Source organism: Mirounga leonina, unplaced genomic scaffold (assembly GCF_011800145.1).
Source record: "Mirounga leonina isolate KUSES-001 unplaced genomic scaffold, KU_Mleo_1.0 Mir_176, whole genome shotgun sequence".
Lineage (NCBI taxonomy): Eukaryota > Metazoa > Chordata > Mammalia > Carnivora > Phocidae > Mirounga > Mirounga leonina.
This window is the reverse complement of record NW_023270454.1, coordinates 31,544,932-31,564,578: the sequence shown is the minus strand read 5'-3', so window position 1 is coordinate 31,564,578 and position 19,647 is coordinate 31,544,932. Positions and strand designations below refer to the sequence as shown.

At 41.0% G+C, this 19,647-nt stretch overlaps 1 protein-coding gene across 1 annotated transcript in view; it reads right to left on the bottom strand.

Moving 5' to 3' along the window:
* Positions 1 to 19,647, bottom strand: part of DCHS2 (dachsous cadherin-related 2) — a 253,461-nt gene that overhangs the window by 98,843 nt on the left and 134,971 nt on the right. The window contains exon 3 of the mRNA XM_035023252.1: positions 16,293 to 16,484. Within this exon, the coding sequence (XP_034879143.1) occupies positions 16,293 to 16,484 (192 nt within the window). The remainder of the gene's footprint in view (positions 1 to 16,292; positions 16,485 to 19,647) is intronic.

The window sequence follows — 19,647 nt, the reverse complement described above, 5'->3', positions numbered from 1 at the left end:
TTCCATGTTCTGAGTTGAATAAAGAACCAGGGCCAGGTCTGTTAGCAACGAGAACAGGAGAAATGGGGGCTGGGGGCGACCGCGGTGAAAACAAGGAAGTGTCGTTTCACACACACACACACACACACACACACACACACACACACCATGCTTACAGGGCAGCCTGGGGCTGTGTCTGCAGCAGGCCCGGATAGCCTGCATGTCCACAGTGGAGGGCAGCAAGAGGGGCTGCAGGCTGATGGTCAACAGACAGAGTACTGCAGGGCAACCGACAGAGACCCTGCTGTTTCTCCAACCTGCCTGCCTTCTCCCTTCTGTTTTCCTTTGACTTTTCCTTTCCCCTTCCTTTTGTATTTCTCCTTGGATTCCAGAAGTTACCTCAGTTTGAGGAGGGGATGAGAAAGCAGGTAAGAGAAGGGATGAGAAGTGGGGAAAACGTGAAGAAATGAGCATCACTCCACCTTAGGATCTTTAAAAACAAAAATGTTAATTCCTACGCTGTCCACGAAGATCCTCAATCAGGCAATGCTACCAAAAACAAGTAAAATGTTCGATGAACAAAGTGAAAAGCTTGTTCTCATAGAAGAGTGAATCCTTCTGCAGGGAAATTATTATAGCTCTCAGGTTTCCAGTTGTAGGAATTCAATTGGCATCTGTTGAATTCATCAGTTGGGTGCTTTCTTCTCATAATAACATTTGTGAATGTGTGTTGTGTATTTCGTGGATTTTCTCCTTCAATTGTTCTAATCCCCCTTTCTAAGACTTTTATAGTTTCTCTCATTTTTATAGATAAGAAAACCAAAGCACAGAGAAACTAAGTGACTTGCCCAAGGTAAATGAGAGTGTAAATTGCAGATCTAGAACTGGACCAGAGATTCATCTGTCCCCAAAGCCTCTGGTGACTTTTTTTAAATTAGACTTTTTAAAGTACTGTTATGGTATAAATTCTACCTTTCATGAAAGGCTTGTTTAAACACTATGCAAAGGGCAATGCCAACCATGGACTCAGTCTTAGAGGAAAAAAGGAAGGCAGAGTCCCTGTTGACAAGGGACTTACAATCTATGCGACTACGCGACAAACACTGTACAACTGGGTTTATGGCACCATGAAACAATCTGGAGCCAATGATCTGGGTCTAATGTCTGCGCTGCCTGCATCTGGGACCATAGACTGGAGAAAATCAGATAGTCCCTGAGTCTGGGCTACCTCTTCTGTAAAGCAGGGACCTGCTCACCTTGCAGGCTTGTTATTAGAAGGGGAGATATAATACGTATGCAAGCATTTATAATAGTTAATCCCTATCAATTATAAGATTTCACAGACCCCTTTTCCTAAATACCTGGGGCCAGATAGATTTGACTTGGACTGTTTCAAGTTTTAGAAAGGCAACAGAGTGCGTGTACCTAGTCGGGTCTGGGGCGTTACTGCGTAATCAAACACTTAATATTCTGCAGCAAAATGTATGAATAGACACATTTAGGGAGATTTTTTAAAACATGAATGGCCTCACGTTGGTTCAAATCAGGTGTCTCACCAGATGAGGTTTTAAAACTTTCCATCTTGAGGGGATACTGAATTAGGTCAATTCTAATGCCCATCCCAGGTTTCTGTTTTAATCAACTATGATGGTACTATGTGTCCTCTCATTATTTCTTTTACATTTGGAATCTTATAAAATTGTATTGCATAATTCTCTTCTCATGCAAAACTATCATCAATCTCTCTGCTCTCTTCAATTTTTACCAAAATATTTAAGTCATTACTTTTGATTGCTAATGTAATATTGGTATAGATGGAAAAAAAAAGAACAATAAAATAAAACAAAACAAACTTTCCATCTGAGCACTTTGGGGCTTCAGAACTACAGATAAAGGATCATGGATCTTCATGATTCGGATGTCGGCACACATCAGGAACACTAAATGGAGAGAAACCTCAATGCTGAAGCAATCCTTGAGATGGGTGCTCAAAAACAAACAGGATTTGGGATCCCCAGCTGGTATGCAGTTTCAAAAGTCTGGAGGAGCCTTTTGAAATTGGGAGATATGGACCCAATGTTCAAGGCCCTAAAGGTTGGCTGCCATCTGGGAATCAAGGAGGACCCAGTACGGTCCCTTCCAATGTGGGTAAGGGCAGCCTTTGCTGTTAGTGATTCCAACTCAAGAAGGCTGGGAAAATACTGGAAATGTTAGTTTGAAGAGTCATAGACAGATATTTGAGGAAACTAGAAGAATTCAGGACCCAGTCCAGTTTATAGGTAGATAACAAAGCCACAAAGACGATGAACAGGAATAGAATCTGGTCACTTAAGCTATGGCCAATCAAATAATTTCCTAGCTTTGCTTCTGCTTCTTCTCTATACTAAAGTCTCCCCCCAGCTCCTGACGGTGAAGTGCTGCTAACCACTTCTAATTTGGTACTGCCAGATTCAAATCAATTTTCGCTCAAAGAAACTCTTTAAAAAAAAAAAGACAAACTGATATTTCAGGTGAAAATGATTTCCTAGAAAATGCAATAACATTTAAACAAATTCTCTGCCATGTTGTAAGAAGGGTCAACACACTAGTGGGCAAGTCCAGGGAGAGTTTGGGCAGGGTCTAGAGAAAAGCCTGGAGAGTCAGATTCATGGAACCTGACTAACATGCGAAGTAGGATAACTTTATCCTGTACACCAGGGGATTCTTTGTATCAGTAAAAAATGTGGCAGGTACACCCTTCATACTTATTTATTTTACATTTACTATGTTAATGTATTATTTATATTAAAATATCACAAAAGTGAAGTTCAAAAGGATAAAATTCAAAGTTCTGTTTTCTTCCCATATCCTTAAATTAAGGACACTATTGCTGTCCTTAATGAAGGGGCATGATCAAATCTAGGGGTCAGAGATATTTGAGGTAGCAGTTAAAGGATGTGTCTTGGGGTGCCTGGGTGGTGCAGTCAGTTGAGCATCTGACTCAGTGGTTTCAGCTCAGGTTGTGATCTCAGGGTTGTGGGATCGAGCCCCGTGTCTGGTTCTGTGCTTAGCGTCGAGTCTGCTTAAGATTCTATCTCCCTTTCCTTCTGCCCCTCCCCTCCCGCTCGTGCACACAAGTGCGCGTGCTCTCTGTCTCTAAAAACAAATAAATAAATCCTTAAAAAAATGTGTCTTAAAAATGAATAAAGGTGTCCCTTAGTCAAAAAGTTGGGGAAATGCTGAAAAAAACAAGTCAAATGGATCCTGTGCCTCAGGACTTCCAGAGCCTTCCCTATGCCCATTTCTAGAGGGGGTGAGTTCTGAGGTGTTCCCCATTCCTATTTGACCACAGAACCCCCTTTGGAAGGAACAGGAGACAAGGATCCCACAGAACACAGTGTGGAGAAAGCTAATCTTAACTCATTTTTCTTCATTTCCCTCATAGTGTTCACCTCTCAATTCTCTGTAACTAATCTGTGTCCCTGGTCAAGACTATCCTGATAATGCAGCCTCTGAGACATGCTGAGTCAGAACAACCCAGCTAAGCTGCTTCCAGATTCCTGGCCCTCAGAAATTGTGTGATAGTAAATGTTTGTTATTTTAAGCTGCTAAGTTTGGAACAGGTAATACACCCCATAAATTCCATCCATGAGTATTTCTTAAGGTTTTCTTATTCTTTCTCTTTCTATCAACAAGTTGTGGTTGGTTTTGACATAACTTTAATCACTTCATTGTTTAAATTATAGTGAGAGAGAGGAGTCTGTCACTATAATTTTAAAGATGAAGTGATTAGGGGTGTCTAGGTGGCTCAGTCAATTAAGCATCTGACTCTTGGTTTCCGCTCAGGTCCTGATCTCATGGGTCCTGGGATGGGGAGCCCAGTGAGGGGGTCTGTGCTCACTGGGGAGTCTGCCTGAGATTCTCTCTTCCTCTCCCTCTGCCTCTCCCACTCGTGCTCTAAAATAAATAAATACATCTTTAAAGATTAAGTGATTAAAACTAAAATGAGAATGGGAATCACCTCAGAATGGAGGTGGGTGGGTGTGGGGGTGGGTGAAATAGATGATGGGGGTGAAGGAGGGCACTTGTAATGAGCACCAGGTGTTGTATGGAAAAGTTGAATCACTGTATTGTACACCTGAAACGATTATCACACTGTATATTAACTAACTGGAATTTAAATAAAAACTTTAAAAAAATTATAGTAAGAGACTCAACCAATCTACCTGAATTCCAATCCCCTCAAGGCGTGCTGTGAAAATTGGGAGTAGTTTGGGAAAGGACCAAGCTTGAAAGAATACGATATTGGAGGCTGGTTGTCTAGGGCAATCAGCAGATATGAAAAAGTTTCTGCCATTATTTCTATTTCTACTTTGGCCATTGTCTACTATCCATTCTCTCTATTCTTGCCTTCTATGGCTCTTGAACAGTAAAATATTAATATCTATTCTTCATATCTCTTAGCTTTTGTGGGCTGCAGTTTTCTTTGTCCATGCATTTTGTCCTAGAGTTCATAATTCAGTGAGCAAAGGTGGAGGGAAATGAGGGTCCAATTTGTTAAGGAAAACAAGGACTTTATTTACTTATTTGTCAGAGAGAGACAGCACAAGCAGGGGAAGTGGCAGGCAGAGGGAGAAGCAGGCTTCCCGCTGAGCAGGGAGCCCGATGTGGGGCTCGATCCCAGGACCCTGGGATCATGACCTGAGCTGAAGGCAGACGCTTAACTGACTGAGCCAGCCAGGCGCCCTTGTTAAGGAAAACAAAACAGAACAAAACAGATGTCACTAAAGTCAAGAGACGCAGCATCCAAAGAATCATTTCAAGTTCACTGAGAAGTTGAATAAAATGAACATAAAGAAAGAATGCTGGGATGTGGCACAACAGAAATCATGTTCATAAAAGCAGTTTTATTAGAAAGGTTGGATGGGAAGAACGGGTCAAAGAAAGACTGCAAAGTGAGGAAAGGAGACACAACTATTTTAAGCAGATTTGCAGTCAAAGAAAAGAAATAAAATGGTTTTCTAAAAAAGTACGTGAAATTTAAAAAGAGGTTTTTTTAAAGATAAAAACTGTTACTATGCTTTGTATGCTTATGGGAGATATTCAATAGAATTTCAGGTATTGGTGATGTAGGAAAAAGAGAAAATACTTACAAAAGTGATGCCTGTAGGATGGCTGCAAGGGGTGGGACCCCAAACATCAGAGAGATTTGCTTTTGAAGCAAACAGACATCTCTAACAAGGTAATAGGAAAGAAAGCAAAGAATGAGAGCGGATAGTAGGCAGGAAAGTCAGGACTTCTCCCCCAAGCAGTTATGTGGACAAAAGGCAGAGGTGGGTTTAGACAGTGCTGAGTTTTTATCTGGAGAGTTCTATGGAGTGAGGGAACTAAAGGGATTTTGCAACTGAATGACTTTAATGATGGGTCCATAAACTAGAGATCTTAATCTGGGAGAAGAATTACAGGCTAGAAGGGAGAGGCTACAGTAAGTGAGACAGAAAGATAAGAATGTTTATCAGAGGGGGCGCCTGGGTGGCTCAGGCCTTCTGGGTCACCCAGGATCAGGTCCTGATCTCAGGGTCCTGGGATGGAGTCCTGTGTGTATTCTTCAGCAGGGAGAATGCTTATCAGAGTACAGCATGCTTGAGATCAAGACTTCAGAGGTGGTGCAATTACGGGTGATGATCCTTGGAAGTGAGAAAGTCAAGGAAGTGAGAGGCTCAGGGTGTTGAATGGCTCAATAAACATGGTGGTGGAGAGGAAGATTGAAAGGTGTAGAGGTCCTAACTGACAAGGAGGCTTAGAATATGGCAGCAGCAAGAAGGCATATCCATGGTATAGTCTGACAAGATAAATTTCCAAAAGCGAATTGGTTTTCGACAGAGAAAGGGGTAGAAATGATTTGGATGTGGCAATGGACAATTAATTAGGCAGGCACCCACCTCAACAGCTCCCTCCCGGTTTGTGATTAGTGGAATAGGGGCTTCTCTGTGAAAGGCTGGAGAGGAATCGGTATCCTCTGGGGCGGGAGTTTTAATCAGGGCAAGACCATAAAGGAGCAGTCAGAGACCAGGTTGAGTTTATGAGGGAGTTTGCTAAGTGATGGCCCAGGAGTTCCAGAGGGCATGGTAGAAGAGTTTGGGAGGGGGGAGAGGGTGGCTAGGAGACTGACTCAAATCAAAGGATGAACAGAGCAGGATGGGGATGAGCATATGGATAACAACGGATGGCTGGGAGGCTTAAACCTCTAGTGATAAGTATGAGGCAGAGTGGTATTTAAGACGTTTAGGGGTTAATTCTGGTAATGTATTTTAAAAAATGGTAGGCAATCAGTTTGAGATATAGTTCAGACAATCCAGCTAGAAAATAGGAGCAACTGGGCAGCAGCTTATTCCTGAAACCGGGGTGAGAGGGGTGGTAATCAGTAAAATATATGATAGGAAAAAAGCAACTGAATATTGGAAAGTGAGATAACATAATCTAGTAAAATTCAAATGTGTGCACCCTAAGTTTCAGTTGTGCAAGATGAGTAAGCTCTGGAGGTCTAATGTACAGCGTGATTATAGCTAATATTACTGTATTACATGAAATTTGCTGAGACTAGATCATCTTAAGTGTTCTCACCACTTACTTTGTGAAGTGATGGATATGCTAATTATCTTGATTGTGGTAAACGCTTCATAGTGTGTACCTATATCAAAACACGACTTTGGGGCCCCTGGGTGGCCCAGTCCATTGAGCATCTGACTCTTGGTTCCGGCTCAGGCTGTGATCTCTGGGTCCTGACCTGAGATTGAGCCCCGCATCAGGCTCCATGCTCAGTGGGGAGTCTACTTAAGATTATCTCTCTCCTCCTTCTGTCCTCCCCCCTGCACTCTCTGTCTCTCTCAAATAAATAAATCTTCTTAAAAAAACATGATATTGTACACCGTGATGTATATAATTTCTATTTATCAATTATTTTTCAATAAAGCCAGGGGAAAGATGAGTGTGAGCTTTTACTCAGCAAGTTTGCTTCTAGAGATCTCTCTGCGTAATTACACGCAACTGTGCAGCACAACTTCCACAGCCAAGTTTTATCAAGAATATATATAATGGGGGCGCCTGGGTGGCTCAGTCGATTGGGCGACTGCCTTCGGCTCAGGTCATGATCCTGGAGTCCCTGGATCGAGTCTCGCATCAGGCTCCCTGCTCGGCGGGGAGCCTGCTTCCCCCTCTGACCCTCCCCCCTCTCATGTGCTTGCTCTCTCTCATTCTCTCTGTCTCAAATAAATAAATAAATTCTTTAAAAAAAAAAAAAAGAATATATATAATGGTGAAGGGCTAACTCAATTTACTTTCTATATTGCTAGCCTGACGCAATCCTCCCCTAAGCCTGGAGTGGTGAGATAGAGTTGAAATAGCGTATCTCAGACACATATTTCAGCTCCCGAATTCAGATGTCACAGAAATAGAGATACAATGTTAATAAATACATACCGTAAAGAGAGATTCATTTGGCAAAAATGAATGGGAAAAGGAAACAAGGAATTAGAGATAAGCACGGAATAATTAAATTATAGCACTTCATTGTGAAAAACCACTTGCTCTCCAGTGTAATCCAATTATTTGTTTCCATTATGCAATTTTATAGCATTCTCATGGCTTCCATGTATGAGATACACAGCAGCAGCTGAAGCAGCAAAAATAGATTATTTCAGAATACCAGCAGAATAGGAGAAGTGATTACATTTAAAAAATATTGACAGTCATCGCAAGGATAAATAGAGCAGCAGCAAAGAAGGCCAGAACATCTAGGTATTTTATAAGAAAATAATTTTCTATCGACAGATAACAATCTCTTAGTGACCACCAGCAAATGGGTTCCTAGCAGTTTTCTTCCAAAGAGCTTTCCGGGTATATATTAGAAAGAGAAAGTATCAGAGGGAAGACCATAGATTATGAGGGTAATTATGTAAAGTTAAAGGTCTTCTGTCAAGGTGCAGTTCATTGTTTTAAATAAATTCATTATGGCCTAGAATCCAACATCTTGAATCTAAAATATCTTGTCTGAGTTCATTTATTCTTCAGATCCAAGCTAGATGGTTATCTGCATTGGTACCAACCTTTTTGACTAGGGACATATGGGGCTAGTAGATATTGCACAGAATAATGATGACGATGCAGGCTTCACCCTGTGGAAAGGCACAGCTCATCACAGAAGAAATGTTTAAAGATCATGTAGGCAACCGAATAAATACTGCATAATACATAGACACTCATGTACATACACACTCACATAAGCACTTATGTTGCTTGGTCTTGTATATTCTGAGGCAAACAGAGGAAAGTTGGAGGCAATTTTAAGTCCAAACAAAGTGCATAGTAAACTGTTATAATGTTTATGATTGGGAGGGAGGGGGACAAATTTTCTAGTTTGTCTTTAAAAATGCATCACCAGAACTGCCCCTGGGAGGATCCACTTCTAAGCAGGTTGCAGAAGCAGCCCCCTCCTTTGGCCTCCCTGTGTGGTTTCAGACCCACATGATGGACAAGAAGGAGAAAAGGCCACTAAGACAGAGAAGAAAATGTCCAAGAGCTGGGGAAGGAGGAGACCCTGAAGCTCCAATAGCCCACCTCCAGACACGAGATGCTAAAAACACTCGGATTGTAGAAATGCACATTCCCCACCTTCACCTACATTGAATGTGTTTTTCTCTGATCATCCTGAGAAAGAGGAATTGACCATATTCACTACACAGATCTTTGGGCCCTTCATTTGGCAACCAAGGCCGGAGACCAAGTCAAATCAACAAGGGACCCTTTAAGTCAAAGTGGGTATCAGATGGTAGCCTGGAAGACACGGTTAATTCTTTTTGGTGTTTTCCATGAGGGTACAAGGGATCACATCTATCACTATGACAGGCAGGACCTGGACACATTCATGTAGAGCAAGCTGTCCTGTGAGGAACAGGGCCCAAACCCAAACTGGGCTGCGAAATTTCTGTCACTCCATAGGGGAGCATAATCATCTACAGAGGTTATTGGAAACAGTCAACAAAGGTGGACAAACACACTCTACATTCCGATATGCTCCACTAAAGTCTGAGGAAGGAAAAAAAAGGCAAATGGGTGTGGACTCAGATTATCCCTTGGGGAATATAGCTCACTCCTAGATCTAGCATTTTGATAGCTGTGGTCTGAATCATCAGACACTGCTTTTTGGGGGTGTCTGTGTTAAGGAAGAAGAAGAGAGTCTGGAAGTTGACTTCTTTGATGACTCATACTTCTATAACACCACAAAGAGCCTCTGGCTTGCAGGATAGCTAAAGGGACTGGTCAGAGAATAAAAACATAGGCAAGGCCAAAATATAATAATAACAATAATAATAATAATAATAATAGTAGTAGTAGTAGTAGAGCCTGAAAGTGATAACAAGCAGGAATGTGGGGACGCCAGCGCCCAGAAGTCCCTGGATGTGGCCAGAAAGGTGGTCACAGAGGATGGGACAATGATTAGCATTGAACCAATGCTCTCTGTCTCACGTGGCAGGAAGGAGGAAGATGGTTCTGATGAAGCCAGCAGCCCTCCGACAGAGCCAAGTCCCTATACCAATGCCATGCTGACCAAGAAGTGTGAGCTTCTCTATTGTTTAGGGGAGCATGTTGGAAACAAGGGACTGCCAGTTTATCCTGAATGATTTGTACTACTTTGATTCCCACAGGATGGAAAAATGGAAGACTTGAATACGATGGGTTCACAAACTCAAGAGTACACAAAGGAGATAAACTTGGAAGAAGACAGAGATGAGGTAGAAGATGCAAAGGGAAGAGATGAAGATGAGGAGGATGATCACACCAGAGAGGAAAGTAGGGAGGAAGATGAAGAGGAAGAGCACTCACTGGTGGTGCCTGACGGAAAGTATGTGGACAATCAACACAGGACCTAGCAGTGGTGAGTGACACTTGCTGGGACCACATGGGCCTGACACAAAGACAACAAAGTGCTGAAAGCCCAGGCCCTGACAGAAACTGTCTTTGATGATTTCAGATGCTATTTGGGGACAAAAGTTCAACTGAATAGTGAATTCTCTCAGTATCACTGGGTGCTATTTCCAATACGCTGAATAAAACAAGGTAGCTGCAAAGATTTTCTTTTCCAGAGCCTGAAGTATAGCAAGAGCTCTGGGGAGCCCTTTGCCTTCCTCTAAGAGGGGCTCTATACCAGGGCAGTGTATTAGACATGTCTTCTATTTTCTGTGTTCTGATGCTTTGACAATTGTCCTTGCTGATCCCGGAAGATTGCCCAGGATCCAGTGAACATGCTTTTCAAATGCAAACCAACCAATCTAGACCCCAAGCCCCAACCACACCCTTTCCCATGCTTCACCACTCTAGGCCACCATTCACCTGCCCTAATCACCCCAGGGCCAAGTGCCAGGACAGCTAGAGACAGTCTCTATGCCCCAGAGCTTGTTGAAAGTACTCAAACTAGCCAATCCTAAACCTGCCTATTCTGCCTTTCCCATTCCTTCCCTGGAAAACCACGATAAAGGCCCTTGCCCACAGTTTTCCCTCTCTCTCTCTCTCTCTCTCTGACTCCTCACCCACCCCAGTGCTTCCCATTGTGCACATACCCACCTCTACGCCATGGTGTGGCATACGTTGCCCTCCCCGCTCCAACCCAGTCTTGGAATCTGAGTATAACAAACTTTTTTCCCAATGGCAGCCATCTTCTTGCCCATCCCTAAATAATAATGAAACCAACATTAAACCACTCAGGGCACAGAGCAGCTCCAGTCTGTGCCAGGGCCTGGTTTAAGATGAATCACCGGAAAAGTAGGGTGAGATCTTGAATATGAAGTACCTACAGGGAGGTTGTTTCTGTTCAAACAAGACAAATATGTTGTGCTTTGCTGGAGGGTTTTCCTTCTACAACTTACAAGGAGTTTTTAAACAGAAGAATGTTATGACTCACACACATTGTCTTAGTCCATTCTGGCCGCTCTTACAAAGTACCACAGACTGGGTGGCTTACGAGCAACAGAGATTTACTTCTCACACTTCTGGAGGCTAGAAGTTCAAGATTAGGTGGCAGCACAGCCAAGTTCTGGTGAAGGCTGGGAGCTTGCCAACTTCTCCTGGTGCCCTCAACTGGGAGAAAAGGCTAAGGGGCTCTCTGGGCCCTCTTTGGTAAGAACACTAACCCCATTCATGATGACTCCACCCTCATGACCTAATCACTTGCCAAAGGCCCCACCTCCTAATATCATCACTTTGGGTATTAGGTTTTCAACGTATGAATGGGGGGGTGCATAAACATTCAGACCATAGCGGTCATCAACCTGGAGATCATTTCTTCTTTGATTTCTTAAAAATTAGCAAAAAGCTGCCACAGTCTGTTTGTATAAACTTTCTTGATTATCTTTAAAATAAAATATCTTTTGGCTGGGAAATAAAAAAATGCATCCCTTTTGTTCAGTCTGGCAGAGTTGAGGAGAGATGGTGTGGCTAAAGATGCACTTGAACATTGCAGTAGAGTCCGGTAAGCTGAGGGGAAGGGGAAGCATTCTTCACAACTTGTGTAGAGTAGGTTCCCAATGAAAATGGACAAAAGCAAGGAGGTTTAAATTAAATATCTGGGTTGATTTTTTTATTCCACTGCCAATAATCCTAATTAATTGCACTGCTTTGGGGGAATAAAAAATTTCCGGTAATAATTTCTTTTTTTTTTTTTAAAGATTTTATTTATTTATTTGACACAGAGAGACACAGCGAGAGAGGGAACACAAGCAGGGGGAGTGGGAGAGGGAGAAGCAGGCTTCCCGCCGAGCAGGAAGCCCGACGCAGGGCTCCATCCCAGGACCCCGGGATCATGACCTGAGCCGAAGGCAGACGCTTAACGACTGAGCCACCCAGGCGCCCCTAAGATAATTTCTGTATACACTTTTACAAGATCATCTGAAACCAACTAATTAGAAGCAGATATTCAACTACTCAGAATTGGATTTAAACTGGTTATTCACTTCTAGGATGGGCTTTTACAATTGTCTCAAAATCTATTAAGAATATATTTCTGGGGGGCACCTGGGTGGTTCAGTCAGTTAAGTGTCTGACTCTTGATTTCGGCTCAGGTCGTGATCTCAGGGTCATGAAATCAAGCCCCACGTTGGGCTCCATGCTGAGCGTGAAGCCTGCTTAAGATTCTCTCTCTCTCTCTCCTTCTGCCCCTCCCCCCAGTTTGCTCAGGCATATGTGCACGTACACACACTCTCTCTAAATAATATATATATATTTTTGAAGTCTTGCATTAATATTTGTGTGTGTGTATATATTGAGCTTTAATAATCATGTAATTTGAATTAACCTAAATTCTTCTGTTTATTCCTATTTTTGTTTCTTACATCTTTTCTTACAAAGAAGCAAGAATTCCTAAAACCACATAGTCAGGGGTTGATAAAATCTAATCAAATCATGCTAATTTTATCAAATATAAATGACTTCATTTTCATGGTAGTTTCTACATGCTTACTTGTAGTAAATATATTTAGATTCATTTTCCCCAACAACTCATGACTTAAGTAGGTAGATCTGCCTATTACTTTCAAAAAGGATTAGACAGAGAGGTGTTAGCTGTACCCAACAAAGGAGTAGTAAGCAGATAAAAAAGAAACAAGGAAAATCTCCAAAATAAATTAAATGAAAAAATAAAAATGCAGAATAGTGTGTATATAGTAAGTTATCTTTGCTGTAACGAAATGAAAATTGAGGGGCGCCTGGGTGGCTCAGTCAGTTAAGCATCTGCCTTCAGCTCAGGTCATGATCCCAGGGTCCTGGGATCGATCCCCACGTCCGGCTCCCTGCTCAGCGGAGAGCCTGCTTCTCCCTCTCCCTCTGCCTGCCTCTCTGCCTACTTGTGCTCTCTCTCTCTGTCAAATAAATTAAAAAAAAAAAAAAGAAGAAGAAACGAAAATTGAACAAGCTGTTTCTAAAATGTACTTGGAAATGTAAATGGAATAGCCAGGAATAGCCAAGGCAGTCTTGCAAATGAAGGACAAAGCGAAAAGAATATACAATATCATGACCTATTATAGAGCTTAAACAATTAAGAGAGTATGGTACTAGTACAATAGTAGACAAATAGGTCAAAAATAGGGTGTCCAGAAATAGACATACACGTACATCAGCACATGATTTAGGACAAAAGTGATACTCTAGTGTAAGCATGAAAGAATGGTTACCTCAGTATCTATATTAGAAAAAAATAAATCACAAGCCTTCCTCCCACTAGATTGAAAAAATGAGTATGAAAGGTTAAATAAAAAAGTTTTCAGAAGGAAATGTAAGGTGACACCTCATGTCTCTAAGGTAAGCAATTACTTCTAAGAAGGATAGCAAATACTTCTAAATTTGCTGTAAAGGTAAGCAAATCAATAAACTAAGCTTTATTAGAATCAACAACTTTTGTTCCTCAAAAGACATCCTTAAGGGAGTAAAAAGGCAAGCCACAGAATGGAAAAAGATACACACAATAAGTATATACAACAAAGGACTTGAATGCCAAAAATATAAGAATTCATACAAATTGACAAGAAAGGAACCCAGTAATACAATAGAAAATGGGTAAAGAATTGAACAGACACTTCACAAAATCAGTTCTACAAACAGCCAATAAGCGTATGAAACAGTGCTCAGTTCATTAGTCATCAAGGAAATGCAAAGTAAAACCCCAATGTGATACACCACTGACTAGGTCCCAGAATTGCTATAATTAAAAAGACATTAAATACCAATTGTTGGGAGGATGTGGAGCAAATGAAATTCTCATACCCTTCTGGTGGGAGTATAAATTGGTACAACCATTTGAAAAGTTGTTTGGCTTTCTTAAGATCTAGCGATTCCACTCCTAAATACATACTCAATAGAAATGCTTGGGGCCTGGGTTGCTCAGTCGGTTAAGCACCTGGCTCTTGATTTCGGATCAGGTCAAGATCTCAGGGTCATGGAATCAAGCCCTATGTTAGGCTCCACTCTCAGCAGGGAGAAAGAGATTTTCTTTCTCTCTGCATGCACCTCCCCCCCCTCCTCTCCCCTTCCCTGCTTGTGCTCTATAAATAAAATCTTAAAAAAAAAAAAAAAGAAATGCTTATATTTGTTCACCAAATTACATGTATAAGAATGTTAATAGAAGCACTTTTTGTAATAGCCTAAAATGTATGCCATCAATTATAGAATAGATAAAAAATTATCACAAATTTCCCATAAAAGAATACTATGAACAAATGAGAATGAACGAACCATTGCTATACACAACAGCATGTATGATTCTTAGAAATAATGTTGGACAAAAGAAACAATAAAAACATAGTGTATAAATCTATTCGCTGAAGTTTAAAAACAGGCAAATGATATTTGTGGGTTTTTTTATTATATTAGTCACCATACAGTACATCATTAGTGTTTGATGTAGTGTTCCATGATTCATTGTTTGATATTTGTTGTTAGAAGTCAATAGTGATGGGGGCTCCTGGGTGGCTCAGTCGGTTAAGCATCTGCCTTCAGCTCAGGTCATGATCCCAGAGTCATGGGATCAAGTCCCACATCGGCTCCCTGCTCAGTAGGAAGCCTCCTTCTCCCTCTTCCTCTGCCCCTCCCCCAGCTCACACACTCTCTCACATGCTCTCTCTATCAAATAAATAAATAAAATATTAAAAAAAAAGTCAATAGTGATTAACCTGAAAGGCAGGAAGCAAGGGATAAGCCTAGAGGCCTAGAGAAAGGCTTTCAGGGTTCAGGTAATGTTTCTTCATCTGCTTCCATGCATGTGTTTATTTTGCAAAAATCCACTAAATTATACTATAATTTGTGCACCTTGATGCATGCATTTTATATGCCAATTTAAAAGTTTACCAAAAAAAGACTTAAAAGTCAAATTGAAGGTGCCTCTACTGACCTAAGATGAGTCAGTATGAACATCAGAGAGAATGTCAGCAATGTATGAAATACATCAAATATACAAAAATCCAGGAATTTATAATCACACTAGAAAAAAAAAATCACCCGGAGCACCTGGGTGGCTCAGTTGTTAAACGTCTGCCTTCGGCTCAAGTCATGATCCCAGGGTCCTGGCTCAGGTAATGATCCCAAGGTCCTGGGATCGAGCCCCGCATGGGGCTCCCTGCTCTGCAGGAAGCCTGCTTCTCCCTCTCCCACTCCCCCTGCTTGTGTTCCCTCTCTCGCTGTGTCTCTCTCTGTCAAATAAATAAATAAAATCTTTAAAAAAAAAAAAAATCATCCACCCTTTGGAGACATAAATGCACCAACTTGTTATTCTAAAAACAGATAAAATAGAACTAATCAAGCATTATCCTGCCTCTCCTCTATGAATTGTATTCCAGGATAATCAAATAGTTGATGAGAGAACATTCTTATTTGAAGAATTCCAGATAATAAATGCAAAAGGAATAACAAAATTCAACATCCACCACATTGCACCCTGTAATGGAATAATGGCATGTGTCTGGCGATAGAGTAAGAAGCACGCAGCACCACCTAAATGAATCCAAAACTAATCTGGCTTCTGGCTCAGAATGTCAGTTCATAGGAAATATGATAAAAGAAGACATTAAATGAATCCCAAGGATGTAATCAGCCACATTCAGAAGGTGGAACATTTACAGGGCAAGTAATTTGATTTCTTCCAAAAACAAATACCATCAGAGAAAAGGTAAGGTAGGTTAGGGAGGAGAGTGGGGAGCTGACTGTTATGGATTGAAACTGAAGGGATACTGCAATCAAATCAATTTTGAACTCATTTGGATCTTAAGTCAAATAAGTCATCTTTTAAAAGACATTTTTAGATAATCCAGAAAATTTTAAATGGACTGGATATTAGATATTATTAAAGAATTATTGTTAATTTATTGTAGTCATGTTTTATTTTTAATTTTTTTAAAGATTTTATTTATTTATTTGACAGAGACACAGAGAGAGAGCACAAGTAGGCAGAGTGGCAGGCAGAGGGAGAGGGAAAAGCAGGCTCCCCGCTAAGCAGAGAGCCCGATGTGGGGCTCAACCCCGGGACCCCAGGATCATGACCTGAGCCGAAGGCAGATGCTTAACTGACTGAGCCACCCAGGTGCCCCATGTAGTCATGTTTTTAAAAAGTAATTATCTGTTATAGATATTATTGAACTATTTATGGATGAGATGATATATAATGTCTGTTATTTGCAAAAGAAAGAGGTAGTGATTTGTGAGACAAGATTGGTTAATGGATAATCAATGGTACTCTCTGATATGTAGACAGTGGTTCACTGTTGAGTATGTTTGAGATTTCATACATGAACACTTACCCCATCTTTAGCTTTCACCAAGAGATCATAGGTTGCGGGATCCCTTTCCCTATCGATATCTTGAGAAACACAGATTCGCCCATCATGTGGGTCAATCTGGAATGCTGGAGACATGTCATAGCTTTGGAATCCATCATAAAGAGAATACTCCACAAAGCCATAGAGTCCTGCATCTGCATCAGAAGCTTTAACCTACGAGACAAGAGGGTGGTTGGTAAGGAAATGGAAATGTTAACAATACATTTCAGTTGGTCATGAATTACTATCATGATTTGTACAACCGAGGTATCCCTATAGCCATTCATTCACAAAGTATAGGCTTTGGTTTTCACTCTCTTTTACCTTCTGTGACAGCTCACCCTCACTTTTCCTCCTCCGTGTCTGAGTTCTCCTCAGTTTCCTTTGCTTGTTCCTATACTTTCATGTGATCTTGAAAGTTTGAGTTCCCCGAGGCTCAGCCCTCGGCCCTTTGTCTTCTTATTCCTCTCACCATGCCTAAGTGATCTCATCCAACTTCAAGGCTTTAAAAACATCCCCATGTTAACAGTTTGACAGCATATCTGTGGATTCCCCCTCATACCCAAGCTTTTCAAGTGTTGGGCTCAACACCCCACCTCCACCCTTCAGAGCAGCATGGGAGGGCAGAGAAATCAAGGCAGTAAGTGGCATGATTACTAGTAACCCAATCCAGTTGACACAATTCACCCTGGAGTAGGAGATTTGAGTATCTAAGCCAGGTTTCCTTGCAGGAATAATGCCCCCATCAGGACCCTGCACAGTCATGCTCACTGACCACTGCACCGAGGCACCTTGCCCAGTGGGGGCATGGAAATGAAATCCAGCCCATGCTCTGCTTGCCAACACTAACATGGAGCTGTAAGTGCCCAGAGGTAAGGACACCTTTCTCTTTGACCATAAATACTGCTTATGTTAGCAGTGGTCCTGTGCCTGGTAGAAAAGATGAAGTAACTAGAATTATGAAGGCAATTTATTTATACTAACTGTGGGAATACACAGTGAGAAAGACAACAGTCTATATTGAACTCAAAACATTTTGAGCTCATAGGCCTGGTATAGCTCTCTTGATTTGTTAACCCAACTAATAGTAACAGCAAATATCTATATAACACTTAAAATAAAAGAAGAATCTTAAGGGAAGATTAATCAAAAAAAGGGAAGAAAAAAAGGAAAAAGAAGTATAAGTATACTTACAGATTTATACTTATAACCTGTAATGAACTCCATTTTACAGACAAGAAAAGTCAGGCTCAGGGGCGCCTGGGTGGCTCAGTCGTTAAGCGCCTGCCTTCAGCTCAGGTCATGATCCCAGGGTCCTGGGATCGAGCCCTGCTTCGGGCTCCCTGCTCTGCGGGAGGCCTGCTTCTCCCTCTCCCACTCCCCCTGCTTGTGTTCCCTCTCTCTGTCAAATAAATAAATAAAATCTTAAAAAAAAAAAAAAAAGTCAGGCTCAGAGAGCTTAAGTAACTTGCCAAAGATCACATAGCTAAAAAGTATCAAAACTGGGACTCAAATCCAGGCAGTTGGACAGCGTTTAACTCTAGGCTGGAAAAAAAGTGATTTACTTTTTATCGGTAAAGTATACATGAAGGAGTTATACCCTTCATTATTATGCTTCCCAAATAAAACCTCATACCAATAACATGTTCAACAACCAATGTTCTCAATAAGCCTTCCCCTTCATCCCATTCTATCTTGAGCGTATAACTGGGATGTGACTTTGGGGGTTCTTCGGGCAGTCTGGCGCAGTGGTTCTCAATCAGGGTCAAGTCTGCCCCCACCAGGACATTTGGCATGTCACAACTGGGGAGAGGGTGCTGTGGCATCTGGGGGTGGAGGACAGAATTGCTGCTCATCTTTGTATAATACCCAGGACAAACCCCACAACACATAATGATCTGGCCCAAAATGTCAACAGTGCCCAGGCTGAGAACCACTGCATCTGAGTAACGTCAACAATGGGCACTATTATTTCCCTCTTTAATTGCCTTTATTTGTCTTCAACTGATGACACAGTCTTGTAAATTTCTGTTTACTCCCATCTATCTCACATTCTCTGGCAATATTATTTATTCTGTGCAACCAGCTAACATGTTTTGAGAGTTATTCTTCTCATCAGATGGGCTGAACCAGGAAATCCACAAACTTCCCAACTACAAAGAACTAAATTCCAAGTACATTTGGTCTATTCCATTCTGGCAGCTGTTAATGATTTAGTAGCCTCGAGTTCCCAAAGAGCCCAAATATGTTTTCTAAAAACATATGGTATTCTCAATAATTTTGGTTTGATTGGAAGATAAATATAATGAACTCTAAATTCTAAAACTCATTCTCGGCCTTTAATAGCCATATTAACAAGTAATCTGGCTTATATAAAACGAGTTTCCTTATTTCCATTTTTGAGACCTTTTTCTCATCTGGACTTTTGGCAGGCAAAACAGAAAAAGTAAAAAATGGGATAAGAGTACTGATCTCAATTTATGTCAGCAGCTCAGATTCTGAGCTTCAGAATAATAAAATAAGAATGTATTCCTCCCTGTTTTTTACTCAACTCCCTAAAAATACTAACCTAGTATTCTAGAACAACATATTTTCCCTACTAGTATTTGGTCTTGAACACCAATAATTAATTTGGCATCTTTATGAGGTCTATATTTTCCAATATCCATTGACTTACACATAAAATTTAGGCAATTTAAATAATAGAAAATGGGGAAAGCTTTGCCAGATCTTCAAGAGGAAATGTGATTAGTAAGTAAGCTCACTGGACCTTTTCTTCAGAGATAGCTGCTTAAATCAAAAAAGAGAGACATCTGGTCAGAGTCTATTATCACCATCTTATGGTGCTAATTTTGGGATCCAGAGGCAATCTCAGGACGATTTAATCCTGAATCTACTCAAAAAGCCACGTTCCAGCACCCTTGGTGCTGTCCCTGTGTTCTTCATCCTACCCTCAATCTACCTGTTTTAGACTGAGATGAATATGGTGATTTTTACTCTAAACTTACTTCGAGTCACAGTTTGTTCTCCCTTAGTCTGATCTCTCACAAATTTAATGCAGACATTATAAAAAATGAAAATATTAATGTGATATTAAGGTTCACCCAATTCCCTTATTAGCTTTCCGAAACTAAAAAAAAAATTCACTGCCTCCCTATATTAACATCTGGGGAGACAAATTGAGAACACTGGCTCTTGAATACATGTTGTTTGGATGTTCTATAAATGGAATGGACCTATCTGCAATTCACTCACCAGCACAGACTCCTCTATTTGAGAGGGTCTCCATTTATTTATTTATTTATTTATTTATTTATTTATTTATTTATTTATTTAT